Consider the following 20000-nt stretch of genomic DNA (forward strand, 5'->3'; position numbering starts at 1 on the left):
GAAGCTCGTCCTCACTGCAGGAGAACCACCGGGGAACTGGAGAGGAACCTGCTGCTGTACAGTCACACACACACACACACAGAGAGAGACGGCGTTAGGGTCCCGGTAACCCACTGTCCAGGTGTCGCTCGGTCACGTGACCTCTCAGAGTATAAGAGGGGGAGGGGGGAGAGGAGTGGGGTGCATGGGGCCCAGTCACACTTCCGCCTGAGCGGAGTTTCACAACTTTAATGTCTTACTGAGGAAAAGTAACAAAACTTAGTGTCCGGTCTCTTCCGTAAACACACAGCTCCTCGCGCTGCGTCCTCCATCTTAGCTAACAGCTAACAGACACACACTTGCTAACTCCTGATGTGTCCCCGTGTCTCTGTCCCTACAGTGTGACCCGGGGGAAACACAACAACACCACACAACTACACACCACTTCTTATTAACGTGTGTGTGTGTGTGTGAGAGAGAGAGAGATTAAACACTGCTTAGTACCTCAGGAGAATTAGCTTCAGCTAACTGTGAACTTAGCCGAAAACAGGGCTACGTGCTAGGCGGCTAACCGTAAAGCTAAAGTAGAGCACTTAGCTAAAAGCTAACTTTGCTAACCCTAACACTGGTGTGTTCCTGACTAGACGCCCCATGGGGCGCGAGCCGGGGGTAAACTGTACTGTTTATGAAGTAATACTAAGAGTAAAGTGCCCCAGCGCGAGCCGCTCGGCGCCGCAGCCGCCATTTTGTAACTCTTACCTCAGAGTGGAGATGAAACCCGCCGCCTCTCCGCAGCTCTAATCCCGCTTCCTGCCCCGCGGAGAGTCGCTAAACTTCACCACACGGCCCGGGTGAAGGGTTTAACATGGGTATTGACGGAATCAAAGTGATTGATCAGAGGGAGTAAGCTAAAGATCCGTGTTTTCACCACTGGCGCTGCGGCGCTGTCGGACTCCTGCGCCACCTGCCGGTCAGAGTGAGAACGGCAGCAGCGGGAACCTCGGGCCGCGTCCCAAACCGCTGCTCCACTCCATCGCCTGCGCCTCATCGGTGTACTTAATAACACTCAATAACACTCTATAGACACTGCGCTTGTAAAAACTGCACAAAGTAAAGCTGAACGAACCACACTACACTATATTACACTACACTATATTACACTACACTATATTACACTACACTACACTACATTACACTACACTACACTACACTACACTATATTACACTATATTACACTACACTATATTACACTACACTATATTACACTACACTACACTATATTACACTACACTACATTACACTACACTACACTATATTACACTACACTATATTACACTACACTACATTACACTACACTACATTACACTAAACTACACTATATTACACTACACTACACTATATTACACTACACTACATTACACTACACTACACTATATTACACTACACTATATTACACTACATTACACTACACTATATTACACTACACTATATTACACTACACTACACTATATTACACTACACTACACTATATTACACTATATTACACTACACTATATTACACTACACTATATTACACTACACTACACTATATTACACTACACTATATTACACTACACTACACTATATTACACTACACTATATTACACTATATTACACTACACTATATTACACTACACTATATTACACTACACTACACTATATTACACTACACTACACTATATTACACTACACTACACCACACTACACTATATTACACTACACTACACTATATTACACTACACTATATTACACTATATTACACTACACTACACTATATTACACTACACTACACTATATTACACTACACTATATTACACTACACTACACTACACCACACTACACTATATTACACTACACTATATTACACTATATTACACTACACTACACCACACTACACTATATTACACTACACTACACTATATTACACTACACTATACTACACTACACTATATTACACTACACTACACTATATTACACTACACTACACTATATTACACTACACTATATTACACTACACTATATTACACTAACTATTACACTACACTACACTATATTACACTACACTACACTATATTACACTATATTACACTACACTACACTATATTACACTACACTATATTACACTACACTATATTACACTATATTACACTACACTACACTATATTACACTATATTACACTACACTATATTAATTTTATTTGTTGCTGAAAAGGACAAATTTATTGAAATTTAATTTAAAAAAATTACTTTCCAAGCAAAGCCTTTCCAGACTGTTTGCAATCGTTACATCAACAACAAACAAAAACTTAAATCGCTTTTTTTCTGAAACAGGCCTAATACTGTATAACTAAAACAATATGAACATCAAAAGATTTTAAATAAAATTCATTTTCTGGTGTAGTATCTGGTTCTGTAGTATCAAGACGATCAAACTACAAAAATTAAAGTTCCAGTTTGTATGAATGGACTATCTTCAGGGGCATAAAGCTACTTCTTCTTCTTCTTTCCTTTCTTCCCTCCCTCCCCTTGTTGTGCTCCAGTGTCACTTCCTCCACTTTTCTGCGTTCTTGTTTTTAACTTTGGAATCATCTCAGCCACATAGAACATAACATCTTTTTTTGAGGTAAATTTCTCCTGACAGAGACTTCCATCCTCTTGTTTGATTTGAACTCTCACTCTTCCTCTAAACTGTACATCTCTATTCCATTCCCTTGGATATAGTTTGTTCTCAACTCTGACATTCATTCCTGCTGCAGTTAAAACATCCTTGATTTCAGCACATGAAGGGTTTTCCACAGCCTTCTCAGTTGGTATTCTTCGACCCTCCGCTAATGTCTTTTTACTGTTAATGTAAGATGGATATATGCACAGGTACCTGTTTTCATCAGCAGGATTGGTTGTTAAATAAGCCATCTTCCGTTCTACGATTTTGCTCAAATAGAACACCCGATACTGAACAAATATGTTGCTAGTGTGACACCCAGGGACAAACTGACCATTTTGATTCATACAAATTCACATTTCATACAAACCTAAATAATTCTTTTGACTATGTAAAGCTGCTTTGCGGCAATGAAAATTGCTAAAAGCGCTATACAAATAAAATTGAATTGAATTGAACTATATTACACTATATTACACTACACTACACTATATTACACTACACTACACCATATTACACTACACTACACCATATTACACTATATTACACTACACTATATTACACTACATTACACTATATTACACTACACTATATTACACTACATTACACTACACTATATTACACTACATTACACTACACTATATTACACTACACTATATTACACTACACTACATTACACTACACTACACTACACTACACTATATTACACTACACTACACTATATTACACTACACTACATTACACTACACTATATTACACTACACTACACTATATTACACTACACTATATTACACTATATTACACTACACTATATTACACTACACTACACTATATTACACTACACTATATTACACTACACTACACTATATTACACTATATTACACTACACTATATTACACTACACTACACTACACTATATTACACTACACTATATTACACTACACTACACCACACTACACTATATTACACTATATTACACTACACTATATTACACTACACTACACTACACTATATTACACTACACTACACCACACTACACTATATTACACTATATTACACTACACTATATTACACTACACTACACCACACTACACTATATTACACTTCACTATATTACACTACACTACACTACACTACACTATATTACACTACACTATATTACACTACACTATATTACACTACACTACACTATATTACACTATATTACACTACACTATATTACACTACACTATATTACACTACACTACACTATATTACACTACACTATACCACACTACACTATATTACACTACACTATATTACACTATATTACACTACACTATATTACACTATATTACACTACACTATATTACACTACACTATATTACACTAAACTACACTATATTACACTATTTTACACCACACTACACTATATTACACTATATTACACTACACTACACTATATTACACTACACTATATTACACTACACTATATTACACTATATTACACTACACTACACTATATTACACTATATTACACTACACTACACTATATTACACTACACTACACTATATTACACTAAACTACACTATATTACACTACACTACACTATATTACACTATATTACACTACACTATATTACACTACACTATATTACACTACACATTTACATTACACTATATTACACTACACTATACCACACTACACTATATTACACTACACTATATTACACTACACTACACTATATTACACTACACTATATTACACTATACTACACTATATTACACTACACTATATACACTACACAACACTACACTATATTACACTACACTATATTACACTACACTACACTACACTACACTATATTACACTACACTACACTACACTACACTATATTACACTATATTACACTACACTATATTACACTACACTACACTACACTACACTACACTACACTATATTACACTATATTACACTACACTACATTACACTAAACTACACTATATTACACATATTACACTACACTATATTACACTATATTACACTACACTACACTATATTACACTACACTATATTACACTACACTACACTACACTACACTATATTACACTACACTATATTACACTATATTACACTACACTACACTATATTACACTACACTACACTACACTATATTACACTATATTACACTACACTACACTATATTACACTATATTACACTACACTACACTATATTACACTACACTACACTATATTACACTATATTACACTACACTATATTACACTACACTACACTATATTACACTACACTACACTATATTACACTACATTACACTACACTACACTACACTACACTATATTACACTACACTACATTACACTACAATACACTATATTACACTACACTATATTACACTACACTACACCATATTACACTACACTACACTATATTACACTACACTACACTACACTACACTATATTACACTACACTACACTATATTACACTACACTACACTACACTATATTACACTACACTACACTACACTACATTACACTACACTACACTATATTACACTACACTACACTACATTACACTACACTACACTATATTACACTACACTATATTACACTACACTACACTACACTACACTACACTATATTACACTACACTATATTACACTACACTACACTATATTACACTACACTACACTATATTACACTATATTACACTACACTATATTACACTACACTACACTATATTACACTACACTACATTACACTACACTACACTATATTACACTACACTACACTACATTACACTACACTACACTATATTACACTACACTACATTACACTACACTACAGTACACTAGACTACACTATATTACAGTACACTACCCTACATTACACTACACTACATTACACTACACTACACTACATTACACTATATTACACTACATTACACTACACTACACTACATTACACTATATTACACTACAATACACTACACTATATTACACTATATTGTACTACACTACACTATATTACACTATATTACAATACAATACACTACACTATATTACACTATATTACACTACATTACATTACACTATATTACACTACACTATATTACACTACATTACACTATATTACACTACAATACACTACACTATATTACACTATATTACACTACACTACACTACACTACACTATATTACACTATATTACACTAGAATACACTACACTATATTACACTATATTACACTACATTACATTACACTATATTACACTACACTATATTACACTACAATACACTACACTATATTACACTACACTACACTACATTATACAAACCAGATTCCAAAAAAGTTGGGACACTATACAAATCAAATAATAATAAAAACTGAATGCAATGATGTGGAGGTGCCAACTTCTAATATTTTATTCAGAATAGAACATAAATCACGGAACTAAAGTTTAAACTAAGAAAATGTATCATTTTAAGGGAAAAATATGTTGATTAAAAATTTCATGGTGTCAACAAATCCCCAAAAAGTTGGGACAAGTAGCAATAAGAGGCTGGAAAAAGTAAATTTGAGCATAATGAGGAGGTGGAAGACCAATTAACACTAATTAGGTCAATTGGCTACATGATTGGGTATAAAAAGAGCTTCTCAGAGTGGCAGTGCCTCTCAGAAGCCAAGATGGGTAGAGGATCACCAATTCCCACAATGTTGCGCAGAAAGATAGGGAAGCAATATCAGAAAGGTGTTACCCAGCGAAAAATTGCAAAGACTTTGCAGTTATCATCATCAACTGTGCATAACATTATCTGAAGATTCAGAGAATCTGGACCAATCTCTGTGCGTAAGGGTCAAGGGCGTAAAACTGGATGCCCGTGATCTCCGGGCCCTTAAATGAATAAACAGGAATGCTACTGCAAAGGAAGTCACAGAATGGGCTCAGGAATACTTCCAGAAACCCTTGTCAGTGAACACAATTCACTGTGCCATCCGCCGTTGCCAGCTGAAACTCTACAGTGCAAAGAAGAAGCCATTTCTAAGCAAGATCCACAAGCTCAGGCATTTTCACTGGGCGAGGGATCATTTAAAATGGAGTGTGGCAAATGGAAGACTGTTCTGTGGTCAGACGAGTCACAATTCAAAGTTCTTTTTGCAAATCTGGGACGCCATGTCATCCGGACCAAAAAGGACAAGGACAACCCAAGTTGTTATCAACGCTCAGTTCAGAAGCCCGCATCCCTGATGCAGATGGGGTTGCATGAGCGCGTGTGGCATGGGCAGCTTGCATGTCTGGAAAGGCACCATCAATGCAGAAAAATATATTCAGGTTCTAGAACAACATATGCTCCCATCCAGACGTCATCTCTTTCAGGGAAGACCCTGCATTTTTCAACAAGATAATGCCAGACCACATTCTGCATCAATCACAACATCATGGCTGCGTAGAAGAAAGATCCAGGTACGGAAATGGCCAGTCTGCAGTCCAGATCTTTTACCTATAGAGAACATTTGGCGCATCATAAAGAGGAAGGTGCGACAGAGAAGGCCCAAGAAGATTGAACAGTTAGAGGCCAGTATTAGACAGAGATGGGGGACCATTCCTATTTCTATACTTGAGAAACTGGTCTCCGCGGTCCCCAGACGTCTGTTGAGTGTTGTAAGAAGAAGGGGAGATGCCACACAGTGGTGAAAATGGCCTTGTCCCAACTTTTTTGGGATTCGTTGACACCATGAAATTTTGAATCAACATATTTTTCCCTTAAAATTATAAATTTTCTCAGTTTAAACTTTAGTTCCGTGATTTATGTTCTATTCTGAATAAAATATTAGAAGTTGGCACCTCCACATCATTGCATTCAGTTTTTATTCACGATTTGTATAGTGTCTCAACTTTTTTGGAATCCGGTTTGCAATAAAGTTGTAAATATCAGGCATAAAATTGACGCTCTGAAACCGAACAATGTAATTGATGCAGATATTAAACTAACTATGTCAAATCGGAACCTAGAATACTTTACTCCCCTTGAAGAGAATTAACTCATTTCACTCATCTCTTCTGCAAATTCATCAACCTGTATATTAGATCCTGTACCGACACATTTTCTTAAACAGATAGTACCAGCAATAACAGAACCCCTGTTGAGAATAATTAATTCTTCACTCAGCATTGGTTATGTTCCAAAATCTTTTAAATTAGCAGTTATCAAACCGATTATTAAGAAACCTGACCTCGACCCCTGTCAGCTGTCCAGTTACAGGCCAATATCAATTCAATTCAATTCAATTTAATTCAATTCAATTCAAACCTCCCCTTTATCTCTAAGATTCTTGAAAAGATAGTAGCGGAGCAGCTATGCTCATATCTACATAGAAATGGCATACATGAACTGTATCAGTCAGGATTTAGGCCTCATCACAGTACAGAGACAGCACTCTTTAAAGTAGTAAATGACATCCTATTGGCCTCTGATCAGGGTTGTGTAACTATACTTGTGTTACTCGACCTCAGTGCAGCTTTTGACACCATTGATCATAGTATTCTTTTTCAAAGATTAGAAAATGTAGTAGGAATTAAGGGTACAGCCCTCTCCTGGCTCAGATCCTATTTGACCGATCGTTATCAGTATGTAGACCTGAATGGTGATTATTCTGAATGTTCAGAAACATAGTGGAGTTTGGTGTTCCACAAGGTTCAGTTTTAGGCCCACTGCTTTTTTCCCTTTCCTCTAGGCAACATAATCCGTTACCATGATGTTAGTTTTCATTGTTAGGCTGACGACACATAGTTATATGTCTCAGCAAAACCAGATGAGAAAAACCAGCTTACTAAAGTTGAGCAATGTGTGCAGGACATAAGAGATTGGATGCTAATCAACTTCCTTCTGCTTAATCCAGATAAGACAGAAGTTCTAGTCATAGGACCGCATACAGCTAGAAGTAAGATTCTAGATCACACTGTGACTTTAGATGGCCTTTCTGTTCCATCAAGTGCAACAGTAAAAGACCTGTAATTATAGATTCAAGCCTTTCATTTGAAGCACATGTAGATAATATTACCAGGATAGCATTCTTTCACCTCAGAAATATTGCCTAGATAAAAAATATACTGACGCTAAACGATGCAGAAAAATTAGTTCATGCTTTTATCACCTCTAGGTTGGACTATTGTAATGCCTTACTGTCTGGTTGTTCAACTAGATGCATAAACAAGCTTCAGCTAGTCCAGAATGCCGAACCAGAACCAGAAGATACGAGCACATCACACCTATCTTATCTTCACTTCATTGGCTCCCCGTGAAATTTCGCATCGATTTAAAAATACTAGTGTATTGCTAGTGTCTTACGATCCGCCATACCTACTTCGATCAAAGGATGCAAGCTGCTTATCAGTACCGCGTATTATGAAAAACTCCAGCTGGGGGCAGAGCTTTTTCTTACAAAGCCCCAAAATTATGGAATAGTCTTCCAAATAATGTTCAGGACTTAGACACAGTCTCAGTGTTTAAGTCCAGGCTAAAACCTATTTATTTAGCCAAGCATTTTTATAAATAGATTAGCCTTAGGTAAAGGAGCAGATCTGGGGGACTCATGGACGTAGAGTATTATGGTGAACTGGTATGTTTGGATGCTGTCCTCCCCACTCTCATTGATCACTCAGGTTTGTTGACGGTGAGGTGATTGTTTGCTTTTCATCTCAGGGAGCCCTCATGTCTGTGTTCCCTTCTGGCTCTCCCTTTTAGTTATGCTGTTATAGTTAGTCCTGCCGGAGTCTCTGCTTGCACTCTACAGTTAATATACATTCACATTTTACATTGTGACTGCGACCATACCTAACTGTTTTCTCTCCTCTTCTGCTCTCCCTTCTTCTGTTCTCTCTCCCCCTCTCTCTCTTCCCTATCTCCCCCTCTCTCTCTTTCTCTCTCTCTGTCGAACTACACATGTCGTTCCTAAGCTGCCAGTGATCTGGACTTGGATGCGTCGGGTGTCTGGGGATGGTTTCTGTTAGAATTATTTTATATATAAAGGAGTTATTTCTACTCTCTTGCTCTCTTCCTCATAGATCTGATATTAACGTGTTAAATCTTTCCTGTTGCCATCTTCCTCTCTCCTCTTGCATCTGTTTCTTAAGGTGTGAACGCTCCCACGCTCACCTTCCCATTCTCTCTTCATGTCTCTCTCCCCCTCTCTCTCTCTCCCCCTCTGTCTCCTTCCCCCTCTTCCCCTAACTCAAGCCAACATCTTGTGATCTGTCTCTGGACGGACACCTTTCTATCTTCCTCTCCTTTGATTCTTCAGGATCTCACCAGGACTTTGTAGTAACATATGTCTATGGCACAGGTGTTTGGTCAAACATAAAAACCCCATCTTTAGCTGTTAATAAACCGATACCTTTCTGACAGATAATGTGTGTGTGTTTGACTGAATCTCTCCTGGTGCCAGAGAAGCTTACCGAAGCACAGCGGACAGACCGAGCAACTCGCCTCTCCTACTACGTAACTTTAGAAAAACTTTACAATCTGGGGGCTCGTCTAACCTTTTCTCTCCAGGAAGGTAAGTTAAGCATTATTTTTGCTATTGTACTTCCTTCCTTGGTCAGAAAAGTTTTTGAACCAATAGTTCATTTTACGTAGTAAATTGGCGTATATTTGGGGTATATTTTGGAAAAAAGATACTTTATGCGTGTTAATTTGTTTTTGTCTCGCATTGTTTTTGGCATTACTCGCGTTGATTTATTGATTTAAATTACAGCGGCTGTAGCGATTGTGGTTAATTGAAAGATATAGATAAAACTAGGTGTTTAACTGAAACTAAACCGGTGTTGTTAGCAATAAGCTAAAAACATACACAGCGCTGTCGTCGCGAGTACCTACGTCATCAAACCGCGTCCCGTTAGAGGAGACGCGCTACTTCGGGTGTGTTTTAAAAAGTTTTACGTTCACTAACTTCTGTTGTTGACGTAATTTATGCATTACAATATTAGTAATTTAGTGAGGCATTTGTAGCGTGCACTTTGTGTATAAGCTGGCCCTGGCGTAGAGGCGCGTGGTTAGAAAATAAATAAATAAATTGGTTATAGCCATATTCCTTAGAGTGTTCTTTGGAACAGGGAGCGGCGTGCAGTTGCAGTTATACACGGGGGAGGTGCATGAGTTTTATTGTCTCCCTGACGTAGAGGCGTGTGGACTCAGCCCGGCGCACCTGAGGTTCATTTTTCTGAGAGTGTTCTCAGAAACAGGGTAGATTGGCCGAATGCCTTATTAATTCACTATATTGGTATTTGATAAATGTGTGAATAATCTCCAAAGGTGTAGAGGCACGTGAGATTTGAAATAGAATCCATATTCCTGATAGTGTATCAGGAACGCGGAGATATTGCACATTTTGATAATACACTTATAAATTACAGTATTCTTCAGTTTTAAATAGATTCTGATACACTCTGTTCGAACGTCACACCACCCGTAATTAAAAAAAAAAAAAAAAAAAAAAAAAAAAGAAGCTTAAAGTGTCCGCTTAACTTCGATAAGCTTGGTTTGTTTACTAACTGTGACTTACTAACAAAATAGGTAATGGTCGTTCCAAACAGTCTCTTACTCCTAATGATTGGATGTATAATTAAGGATTTGGAATTTTATTCAACCTTTTGTGTCACCTATTCGACAGGAGTAGGTTTTAGGAATTAAACTATATTAAAAAATTTAAAAACTGCATGGTTTTTACACAGGGACTTTCTTTCTTAATAATATAGACCGTAATTCTGCTAAATCTTTAAAATTTCTCTAGCAGGGACCGAACACTAACCTGCCATACAACTCATGGGTAGGATGGTATGTGATCTGGATGTTAGAAGCAATTTTATTGCCTCGCTCAGAGGAAAATCTAATCACACGTTACCTACAATAAGTGCTAATGGTTCAAAGAAACCTGTTAAATGCCACACTATTATATGCAAACGCTGTAATAAACCAGGGCACTGGGAACGGCATTGCAAACAAACAATATGCAATTATTGCAAGGCAGAAGGACATTGGGCACGTGACTGTAGACAAAAAAAGAACGATATGGAAAATGGGTATGTCTCTTCTACTTCACAGGCTCACCAAATGCATCAGACCACCCCATCAGGTACTATAAGCCGAACCAGGCCTACACATGTTAAAACACAATGGGAATTTCGCCCATAGGGCTGCCCACAGAGCAAGAACCCCACAGTGAGTATGTTGACCTTGGTACTGAATAAGGATCCACAAAACCTACCCATTTTAATGTTAAATGGTAATGGTACTCCTTATCCTTTTATGGTAGATACTGGAGCTACATGCTCTTCTTTTAGTGGTTCTCAGTACCGTGGACCTGTTTCAGCATCGACTATTAGCTCTGTAGGGATTGATGGGGTCCCAATTTCATGCCCTAAAACTTTTCAACTTCCTGTAACTAGCCCAGATGATCCAAATTTGCATTTCCGTCATCGATTTGTTGTGATACCCTCATCTCCGTTCAATTTACTAGGCCGAGATGTACTGTCTAAATTAGGCTGTTCTATATCCTTTGCAGAGGGCAAAACTGTTTTAAAGACCCCTAATAATCTGACTATGTTCTCTGATGTAATCCCACAGGTTGATTCTACTGGTGAATCTATTGTCATCCCATCCTACTTGTCTTCTGTACCTCCGAGGTTGTGGTCGACTCATGCTAATGAAGTGGGCACAGTTTGCACTACACCATACACAGCAAGACTTAAAACACTGACACCTGTGTATTGTAAACAATACCCTCTTTCACCAGACAAAGAGGCTGGCATTGAGAAAGTGATTTTGTCATTAATACAACAAGGTGTCCTAGTTCCTACCCAATCTCCATACAATACACCTGTTAATCCTATACAAAAGGCAGGTGGAAAAGGATGGAGATTTACCCAAGATCTGCGCAAAATTAATGATATTGTAATTCCTGCCAGTCCTATTGTTCCAGACGTCCCATCCATCTTGACGTTAATACCTCCAAATCATTCATATTTTACAGTAGTTGATTTGTGTTCTGCCTTTTTCAGTGTCCCTGTCAGTGAGCAGACGCAGCCTATATTCGCTTTCACCTTCAAAAACCAACAACTGACCTGGACTCGTCTTCCTCAAGGGTTATAGACTCTCCAGCTGTGTTCTCCTCTGTTGTAAGAGATGCCATGGCTTCCCTGACCCTGCCTGAGAACGTCCGCCTTCTGTTATACGCGGACGACATCCTCCTCTCAGCTGAAACTGAGGACTTATGTCGCAAACATTCACTGCGCATGCTGACACATCTGGCTGATGTTGGATTCAAGGCTTCACTCACTAAGCTTCAATTTTGCTTACTGCAGGTCTCCTATCTGGGATTCACAATCGCCCAGGGACAAAGAACATTATCTGCTGATCGCATTCAATCTGTTGTCGAGATTCGTCCACCTGCCACGAAGCAAGCAATGATGAGCTTTCTTGGACTTATAAACTATTGTAGGCAGTTCATTCCTGACTGTTCCTACTATGACAAGATATTGCGACAGTCATGCTCCTCCACTCAACCAGACAAAATCACATGGACATCTGAGATGAAGGACTCTTTTTGTTACCTCAAGCAATCTCTAAGTTCAGCTCCGGCATTGGGTCTACCTGATTGCAAGCCATTTCACCTGTATGTCTCTGAAGGCGGGGGAGTCGCAGCGGGGGTCTTGGCCCAAGATCACGGCGGGTCTTATCGGCCAGTTGCATACTTATCTAAAACCCTGGATCCTGTAGCATCAGGACTTCCTGCTTGTCTGCGAGCGGTGGCTGCCTCTGCTCTCATTGTCACGGATGCTGAAAAAATTGTTCTCTCGTACCCCTTAGTATTACACTCTTCTCACCAAGTTATAACGATCCTTAATAATATTCAAACACAGCACATGACAGCTCAACGTCGTTCAGGATACGAAGCTATTCTTTGTGCCACACATAATCTAACTATTAAACCAATATCAACACCCAACACTCCGGCTGTACTCTTACACCGCCTCATGACACTCTGTGGCCCCGATCAGACCCAACCAGACTGGGCTGATCATGACTGTTTGCATGAGATCACCACTACCTCGGCAGTACGCTCCGATTTATCTACCACTCCTTTAGAGCATGGCACCAATATTTATGTTGATGGCTCTTGTTTGAGGCCTAATGATAATGTGACATATTGCGGCTATTCTATCTGTCGACTGCCCAATATTGTATTAGAAGCTTATTCGTTGCCCTTTTTTTCAGCGCAAGCTGCTGAACTTACCACTCTTACTCGTGCATGCCTCCTAGTTAAAAATCAACCTGTTACTATCTTTCCAGATTCGCGTTTTGCTTATGGTGTTACACACAATTTTGGGAGGATTTAAATCAGCCGATGGAAAGCCTATTTTGCATGCTACTCTTGTAACTGATCTTTTACAAGCTAGTTTGCTTCACTCACAATTGGCTATAGTGAAGGTCAAAGGTCATGCATCTGGTGACTCTGAAGAAGTTTTGGGTAACTGTTTAGCTGATGAAGTTGCCAAATGGGCCGCTAAAGAAGCACCTTTGTCCCCACAGGTTTGTAGGGATACAGTATTCTCTCTGACGTCCCATGTCTCCGTCCCAAGTTTGTCATCTGACATTGACATAGCCTTCTTGCAAACCCATTCATCACCCGAAGATCTACATTTTTGGTCCTCCCGTAAGTGTTCACCTGGCAGCGATATGCTAATTCGGGATGAGACTGGCCGTATAGCTCTTCCAGCATCTGTCCTCCCGTTATTAGTGCGACATTTTCATGGTATTTCACATGTCGCAAAACGGGGGGTAATCCGTATGATCGAGGACAGATTCTGCATTCGCAATATCAAACAGGCTACACTTGTTCTATTAGATTCCTGTTTGATCTGTGCTCGCGCAAATACACAAGGACAACATGTTAAACATGATGCCTTGCCGATGCCTATTGCACCATTTCAATGTTTACAAATTGACTTTACACACATGCCACCTGTCAGAAATCTTAAATACCTGCTTGTAATTGTGGACAGATTTTCTAAATGGGTAAAAGCATTTCCATGCTCAAAAGAAAATGCAACAATAGTAGTTAAAATTCTGGCTAAAGAAATCATTCCTAGATATGGTATTCCAACATCTGCTGACAGTGATAATGGCACGCCCTTCGTCTCCAAAGTGACACAAAAAAATTGTGTAAATTTTTAAGCATTGATTGGAAATTTCACATCCCCTACCATCCCCAAAGTTCTGGTGTGGTAGAAAGGATGAACAGAACAATCAAAGATAGGTTGACCAAAGCCATGATGGATACAGGTAAGAACTGGGTTGACCTGTTACCTTCTGTGCTTTGTGAAATTAGAATGACACCCAATTCTACAACCAAACTTTCACCATTTGAGATTATAATGGGACGACCATTCCCCACCCCCTGGGTAAAAGGTAACCCTGGTGTTTCCCTTACAGGTGATCTGGACGTGATTGTCGGCGATTACACGCAAGCACTCATTGAAAAACTGAACAGTGTTCATGGTAATGTCTCTGCTTCTCTCCCTCTGCCTACAGACAAGCCTACTCATTCTTTCATCCCAGGTGATACAGTGCTGGTGAAAAGTTTGAATCCCAGGAAGGTGGGGGACGCTGCCTACAGTACACCTACAACTGTAATTGCAGTGACTCGCACAGCTGTTCTCACAGGTTCACAGCCACAGTGGATTCACGCCAGCCGTGTGAAGAAGGCACCGCAGACGACTCTGACTGCTTGAAATAATCGACCACTACTTCACAAGATCTCCTAGCCCGCACCGAGGGGCTAGTGGAGCGACACACGTCCTGAAGACACCTCAAAAGGGGGCTCTCGTCGCTTCTCACCTTTTTCACATACACATATAGGTTCAACTTTGTATTAGCTCTTTTTCCACATTTTATTTTATTTTGTGCCAACGCCTGATGACCTATGTACTGTTAATTTCATTTCTAATTGTGATTCTAGAAGTGATTTAATCCTGATCTTCTCTATAACTGTTGTATCTATTCTATCTATTCTCTTTATCATCCTTCTTATCATCTTTGCTGACTTTACTAATTATGAATCTCTGCTTCTTCACGTTAATATCTCTTGCTATGTTAATTAATTGACATTCACAAATTCTTTTAGAATTTAAGGGGGCAACTGTTAGAATTATTTTATATATAAAGGAGTTATTTCTACTCTCTTGCTCTCTTCCTCATAGATCTGATATTAACGTGTTAAATCTTTCCTGTCTCCTCTTGCATCTGTTTCTTAAGATGTGAACGCTCCCACGCTCACCTTCCCATTCTCTCTTCATGTCTCTCTCCCCCTCCTCTCTCTCTCTGTCTCCTTCCCCCTCTTCCCCTAACTCAAGCCAACATCTTGTGATCTGTCTCTGGACGGACACCTTTCTATCTTCCTCTCCTTTGATTCTTCAGGATCTCACCAGGACATTTACAGTGGTTCATGTTCTTTGTAGTAACATATGTCTATGGCACAGGCGTTTGGTCAAACATATATAAACCCCATCTTTTGCTGTTAATAAACAGAGACCTTTCTGACAGACAACGTGTGTGTGTGTGTGTTTGACTGAGTCTCTCCTGGCGCCAGAAAAGCTTACCGAAGCACAGCGGACAGACCGAGCAACTCGCCTCTCCTACTACGTAACTTTAGAAAAACTTTACAGTTTCACTCTACCATAAAGACGGTTCTGGCCTCGACTGGTGTTGACAGCTGTTTCTCTGAGGACTTGACTTGGCTGTGGTTGCTCAATATTTCAAGACTGCAATTGTCTCCAATAACTACCTGGACTTCATCTTAACATCAATTAACATCAACTGTTAACATGAACATGAACTTCCAGCCTCCTAACACACTGTATGAGTGCAGATCAAACCCTGCTATCAGTTATCACCCAGATGAGGATGGGTTCCCTGTTGAGTCTGGTCCCTCTCAAGGTTTCTTCCTATTACCATCTCAAGGAGGTTTTTCCTTGCCACTGTCACCCTCGGCTTGCTCACCAGGGACAATCTGCTCATTTTGATTCATGCACACTCACATTCCATACAGACTTATTTAATTGTCCCGTTGTCTTGAGTGACCAGTCAAGCTTGTTGTCCAGATGAACTTCCAGATATTTGTATTCTGAGACCATGTCCGCTATCTATCCCTGGACAGATATAGGAGTCAAAGGGGTGTTGTCTACCACCATCTTTGTTTTCCTGATGTTGAGTTGTAGGTGATTACACTCAAACCAGAAAACAAAGTTGTCCACTACAGACAGGTACTCAGACGTGTCATCATCCTTTATACATCCAACAACCACAGGATCATCAGAGAACTTCTGCAGATGGCATGACTCTGAGTTATCTCTAAAGTCAGGTGTATAGAGGGTGAAAAGAAAAGGAGACGGTACAGTCCCCTGAGGAGCTCCAGTGCTGCAGATCACAGTCTCGAACACACAGTTCTGTAGTCGGACATACTGGGGACGGCAGATAATCCAGAATCCAGAAAACCAAGCGGTGTCAATGTTTATGTTCATTAGTTTCTCCCCCAGTACTGCTGGTTGGATGGTGTTGAAGGCACTGGAGAAGTCAAAGAACATCACCTTAAGGTCCCGGGCTTGTCGAGGTTAGAGTAGGTTTAATGGAGCAGGTGTATTATGTCCTGCCCTACTCCCATGAAAGGCTGATAGATAAACTGTAGAGGGTCCAAAGAGGGGACGAACTGTATCCATGATCAGTCTCTCAAACACCTTCATTATGTGCGATGTCAAAGCAACAGGCCTGGAGTCATTCACAAGAATGTGGTATTTTGGGGACCGGTACAATGCATGATGTTTTCTACAATTCAGGGACTTTCTATAGAGAGAGACTCAGGTTAAAGAGGTACTGAAGGACACCACAGAGTTGGGGGCCACAAGATTTCAGGACTCTAGGATTGATCTTATCCGGACCTACAGTTTGTGTAAAGCTGAGCTTGCTTAGACCATGTTTGACCTGATCCACTGAGATATTGAAAAGTGCAGGAGTAGTGACTGTTTTCTGTGTGGGGGAGAACATGGGAGCAGGAAAGTGTGGATTGAGGATAAAGCCAGGGAGAATGTGAGACATAGGGACGTCAGATCTACTGTATTAAAGAAAGTGTTGAGATTATTTGCACATTCCACATTCCCTCAATAGCCTGGCCACCTGTCTTATAGCTAGTGATGCTCCTCATGCCCCTCAACACCCCTCTTGTGTTGTTCTGTTTCAGCCTTGGTTCCAGTTATTTCCTGTATGCCCCTTCCCCTCTTTAATTTTGCCAGTTAGCATTCTTTTAGCCTTTTTCACTGCTTTTTTGTCACCAGACCTAAAAGCACTTTTTTTACATTCAATGTCCTTGGTGACCTAGGGTTTGTTTGTTGGGGAAACAGTGAATATTTCTCGGTACACAGGTGTCAACACAGAAGTTAATGTACTACATACCCTAATAAAATATGATTTGATAGAAATGTGACTTTCATATCACATACATGCACAGAGGTTTGAATGAGAGTGATTAGCATCATATTAAATGATTATGTATTTATTATATAACGAAGGACAGAGGGAGAGGGAGAAAATGTGTCATCCTTTTTTGTTTAAAAAAGAGACATTTCAATTAATCTCTTAAGCAAAGTGTTTTTTATTGTTTATAAAAGTCACTGCTTAGCAAAAGTGCACACATTTTAAAAGGCAACAAGACCTGGTTCAGACAAATGAAAAAAAAAACTTTATTAAAATAAATATATGATCAATTAAAAATACATTTCGTTTATAAAATTGCCAAAAGGAACATTTTTTTTTTTCAGATTTTCTCCCTAATTTAGTCGTAGCCAATTCCTCCCCGTCACTAGGGGGCTCCACATTAAGGCTACTTCTACCACTCAGTCGGGAGGCCGAAGACTATCACGTTTCCTCCGAACCGCGTGACGCCAGCCGACCGCATCTTTTTGAACTGCTCGCTCACGCACCGTTAGGGGCGGAGTAACACACTTGAAGGACAGCGCTATCCGCTCCTTCCGCGTGCGCGAGCTCACAGACGCCTCTGATTGGCTGTAGAGCCGTGATTAATGTACTTACAGCACTAAGTACCTCTCATCCCTCCCCTCTGAAAGGGCTCGGCCAATCAGCTCTCTCTAGACCTCCGACTGCGAGAGGTTACAGCATCACCCGGGAACACCAAAAGGAACATTAGAACTTATTTTACCGTTTTACAGCTTTTCTACAGTAGGGCCTTTGGGTTACATTTATTAAAGCAGTTAAACCTCTGCTATGAACCACTGTTTTACACCTGATCTTTCCAGTTGGTCCAGAACAGCTAGATTCTCACTCACACACATACCCCAACTCAACACACACACACACACACACACATCACAATCTATATAAATATAATCACAAAATAAAATTATCTATTAAATGTCAGAAATGTCAATCAGAGGAATAGTAACCCATCGTCTTTACATTAATGTCACGGACACTGTGCACAATACTGAGGACCTCACTCCTGCAGAAGAAATTTGAGACTTTATTTGAAATGAAAACTACGAGAATTTTATTAATTATAACTTTATATGAAATGTTTATATAATAAAAAAAACCTAATTCTTCCTGTTTGTTCTTATAAACAATAAGTGGTTCACTTTGGCCACCATCTAGAACATGAAGGGTTATGTTTATGGATCCACCAGGGGGCGGCACTTAGATACCGATTGTGTGTGTGTGTGTGTGTGTGTGTGTGTGTGTTATTAAGCTCCATACATCCTATCGATATCATTTTTGTAGTGTGTCTGTAATTCTTTTCTCTTCAGCTTGAAGGCATCAGTAACCAGTCCTGTCTCCGGAGTCCAGACCTGAGAACTGAGACGCACCTTCATGGGAACCTCGAACCTCTGCAGCTTATCTACACACACACACACACACACACATACGTTTAAATAAGAGATAAATAGTTAAAAGATGCTTAAAGACAAACAGAAGAGAAGATGAAAGCTTTGGGCCTCACTTGTTGTTGCAACCTCTTTGATAGTTCTTAGTACTTCCTGTTCCAGTGTGGGATGATTACAGAGCTCCTCCCACTCACCTTTAATCCCATTCTTATTGGCCCGCTCAGTCAGCTGCTTCTGATTGGGCACCACAAAGCTGATGACATAGTTCTGATTGCTGATTGGTCAAAGAGATCAAAGAGTGAATTACTGAGTGTTAGTTGTTTCAGAGTGAGAGAAAGAGTGAGAGAAAGAGTGAGAGGGCTAAGCTTCGGCAGT

The 20000-nt window shown here is 39.5% G+C and overlaps 3 protein-coding genes across 4 annotated transcripts in view; all 3 read right to left on the reverse strand.

Moving 5' to 3' along the window:
• The window catches only part of stag2a (stromal antigen 2a), a 21973-nt gene extending 21023 nt beyond the window's left edge, over positions 1-950 (reverse strand). The window contains exons 1-2 of one of the 2 annotated variants that reach the window (XM_053485067.1): positions 739-950; positions 1-51 (exon numbers count right to left, since the gene is read on the reverse strand). The exon at positions 1-51 is cut by the window's left edge and continues 77 nt beyond it. The gene's annotated coding sequence lies outside the window, so the exon portion shown is untranslated. Of the gene's footprint in view, positions 55-738 lie in introns of both variants that reach the window. The other variant, XM_053485066.1, reaches the window with a different exon arrangement.
• A 1264-nt stretch (positions 951-2214) lies between these two features.
• On the reverse strand, positions 2215-2992 carry LOC128512443 (signal recognition particle 19 kDa protein-like). Its single transcript, XM_053485717.1, has one exon. It carries the CDS (start codon positions 2929-2931, stop codon positions 2506-2508), a length of 426 nt encoding a protein of 141 aa, XP_053341692.1. The 5' UTR covers positions 2932-2992; the 3' UTR covers positions 2215-2505.
• A 15369-nt stretch (positions 2993-18361) lies between these two features.
• acsl4b (acyl-CoA synthetase long chain family member 4b) overlaps positions 18362-20000 on the reverse strand; it is a 15950-nt gene continuing 14311 nt past the window's right edge. The window contains exons 14-15 of the mRNA XM_053485857.1: positions 19742-19899; positions 18362-19639 (exon numbers count right to left, since the gene is read on the reverse strand). Of these exons, the coding sequence (XP_053341832.1) occupies positions 19485-19639; positions 19742-19899 (313 nt within the window). The 3' untranslated portion in view covers positions 18362-19484. The remainder of the gene's footprint in view (positions 19640-19741; positions 19900-20000) is intronic.

Source organism: Clarias gariepinus, chromosome 24 (genome assembly GCF_024256425.1).
Source record: "Clarias gariepinus isolate MV-2021 ecotype Netherlands chromosome 24, CGAR_prim_01v2, whole genome shotgun sequence".
NCBI lineage: Eukaryota > Metazoa > Chordata > Actinopteri > Siluriformes > Clariidae > Clarias > Clarias gariepinus.

What these genes read in the sequence shown, in the direction of transcription:
- LOC128512443 (XM_053485717.1), bottom strand. Translation starts at nt 2,931, where the DNA reads ATGGCTTATTTAACAACCAATCCTGCTGATGAAAACAGGTACCTGTGC.